General features: G+C 49.6%; 1 protein-coding gene across 1 annotated transcript; it reads left to right on the top strand.

The window, feature by feature from the left end:
* Window positions 1-2,042: 2,042 nt before the first annotated feature.
* On the top strand, window positions 2,043-2,678 carry LOC119103196 (metaxin-1 homolog). Its single transcript, XM_037226641.1, has 3 exons — window positions 2,043-2,054; window positions 2,261-2,368; window positions 2,472-2,678. The coding sequence occupies exons 1-3, from the start codon at window positions 2,043-2,045 to the stop codon at window positions 2,676-2,678; spliced, it is 327 nt and encodes a 108-aa protein (XP_037082536.1).
* The last annotated feature ends 21 nt before the right edge of the window (window positions 2,679-2,699 follow it).

Here is a 2,699-nt window from a genome sequence, read left to right on the forward strand (position 1 = left end):
CCCCTGTCTGCGCCCGTATGTGAGACGCATGAGATTCCTTATGTTCAAAATAAGCCAACCGTATCACGCTGCGGGGTTCCAGCCTCACGACACTGGATTACAGTACATGTCTGACGCTTGTTATTATCCGGGGCCGGTCACCCGTCTCCAATATGATCATATCAACATGAAACGCCACTCACGTTACTCTGGGCCGGGTACATTGCAACCAATAATGTGCATATCGGAGCGCCGGCTGTAAGCCCCCTAGGCTCTGTTACGTATGTGGTACACGAAAAAAAAAACGTTTTCCAACAGCGCTACGCAAAAGTCAGTTTTTTTTTGCTGAGGCTCGATCCAAAATTGAATTGTTTCAAAACTTTAAAAAGTTCAGACTCCTTTTAACGTTCCCCATTATCTATGTTTTACCACGAGAAGATCCGTTGACCAGTATTCTTTTCGCGCTAACTCAAATTAAGGTTCAGCACTACGTTCTACAGTAACCTACATACGCATGAACGGAAATAAGACATATATCGGCTCGCTGATGGCGGTCCGCAAAACTTTGTGTTTTTTATTGGATCGAACTAGTATGTTGGTAAATTTCATGACCAAGCTTAACCGAAAGTGACCTGAAGGGTCATTGTGAATTGAGGATGAATCTACCGCATCGACTTTCCGAGCGAAAATAAATTCACCGCGTGTCGCGGGTTTTCATTACATCTCAAACGAACAAGTCGTGGAACTCCCCGACGTAGAATACGTACCGTTCCATAACACGCTAAAAACCAAACAGGGAATAACCCTTTCGGTAACCGATTTTTGGCAAAATACGCACAGGCTGAAACCGAGGATGTATGGACCCTGCGCCCCTTTAGAGCTTAAAGTCATCCACAGAGCACAGGACCACCCAGACAAGAAAATAAGTGGATCTATTCGTATAAAAAGTCGGCGACCAAATCTTAAACATACAGGGCTCATCATGGCCGATTATGCGAACGTGATATGTGCCTTTGTGTGTGATATGTGCTAGCTTTCAATCGTTTACATGTGTAAGCGATGCCTGACGCGTGATGTGCGATGCCTGTTCAATTGAAATCGCCTGCATGTATAATTGATGCACGATGTGTGATGCCCGTTTACTTCAATTCGCTTGCATATTTGAGTGAACCGCGATGCGTGATGCCTATTTGTTTGAATTCGTTTACATGTACACGTATGTTCGCGCATTCTCACCCATAGATGGCACTGTATCGTGGTAACGAATGGCAGCCGCTCTTTGTTTAATCCCCTGAATGTTGGTGCCCCGCAAAAAGACAACTGTGGTTTCATTCTTTTCATTTGCTGTTTCATTCACTTCTCCTTTTGTTTCAGTAAAGGCATGTGGCGGAAATATCAACCGTTCTGTGTCCCCACTCTCCTGGTTTTCTCCGAGAAACAAGGTTAATACTACTGAAGCTTGTTCGATGCCTCATGTTATGGTCCCTGAATGTCATGGTTTCTTCTTTTTCAGTAAATGCTGTTTGCTTCAGAAATCCAGAAGCATGGCTGGAATGAATTTGAAGGTTTGGGCTGGGGATTGGGGTATCCCATCCATTGACTCCAAGTGCGTGGAGGCTATGGTAACAGCATTATTGAACAGCTCTCAATAACTGGTTAGTGCGATGTGCCTTTTAGCATCATTAGCCTGGGCTAATTACAACATATTGTCAAAAGCGTACATTGTCAATCATTGTCTGTGGTGTAATTACCATTTAGGAATACCATGTTAACTATTTATGTAGACGCTGCTGAGCTGTCTCCATTCACCAGAGATTCCATAAAACACTGCATACCTGGCTGCAATCGTCCATGAAAACCACACATGCACTGTGTTCTGGACCTCTCTTCCTTTGACGCTGACCTCGTGTGATGCATCTGCTTATGATCAGACATTCCTGAAGATATGCGCACAGAGTCCAGGTGACGGAGGCCAGCAACCCTCTGAGGTCTCCCAACCGTGACTACCCAGTGCTGCACGATGGCGACGTGAAGCTCTGCTCTTTGAATACATAATGGTCCACATGAAAAAGAAGGTAAAACAGGCGGGCATTTCGCAGAGTTTCGATGCGGTCTTTTGATGCGGTTGCGAAAACGCCTGAACTTGAACGACACCGGAGGACACTAGACCAAGCAGACCAGCGACGGCCGTGTATCGCTGCGTACGCCCCTCGCATCCCCTCTCAAATGCTGAGGATGCATCGACGGTCATCACTGCACCGGCTCCCCGTCTCCTCCGCAGAACTTCAACCTAGACTTTGAGCTGTCGGCTCGCCAGTGCGCCGACCCGCTGGCGTTCACCAACTTGCTGCGGGATCGACTGGACCCGGCGCTGTGCCTCTGCTGGTCAGTCAGCTGTCGTCACCGGCTGGTGCGCAGGTGTGCCGGCTGCGCCGGCTGACCGGCTGGTGCGCGGATGTGCCGGTGCGTGTTTTGCGTCGTTGTCGGAGCAGCTGGGCGAGCGCGACTGGTTCCTGGGCGCCGCGCCGAGCTCGCTGGACGCGCGTGTTTTCGGCTACCTGGCGCCGCTGCTGCGCTCGCCGCTCCCCAGTCACCGCCTGCAGACGCTGCTCAAGGCGCACCCCAACCTCGTCGGCTTCGTGAGACGCGTCCAACAGCGGCTCTTCGCCGAACAGTATGCAGGTGGGCGCTCTCGCTGACGGCCGTAGTGTTAGTCGCGT

Source organism: Pollicipes pollicipes, unplaced genomic scaffold, assembly GCF_011947565.3.
Source record: "Pollicipes pollicipes isolate AB1234 unplaced genomic scaffold, Ppol_2.1 Scaffold_5724;HRSCAF=6776_pilon_pilon_pilon, whole genome shotgun sequence".
In the NCBI taxonomy this organism is placed as follows: Eukaryota; Metazoa; Arthropoda; class Thecostraca; order Pollicipedomorpha; family Pollicipedidae; genus Pollicipes; species Pollicipes pollicipes.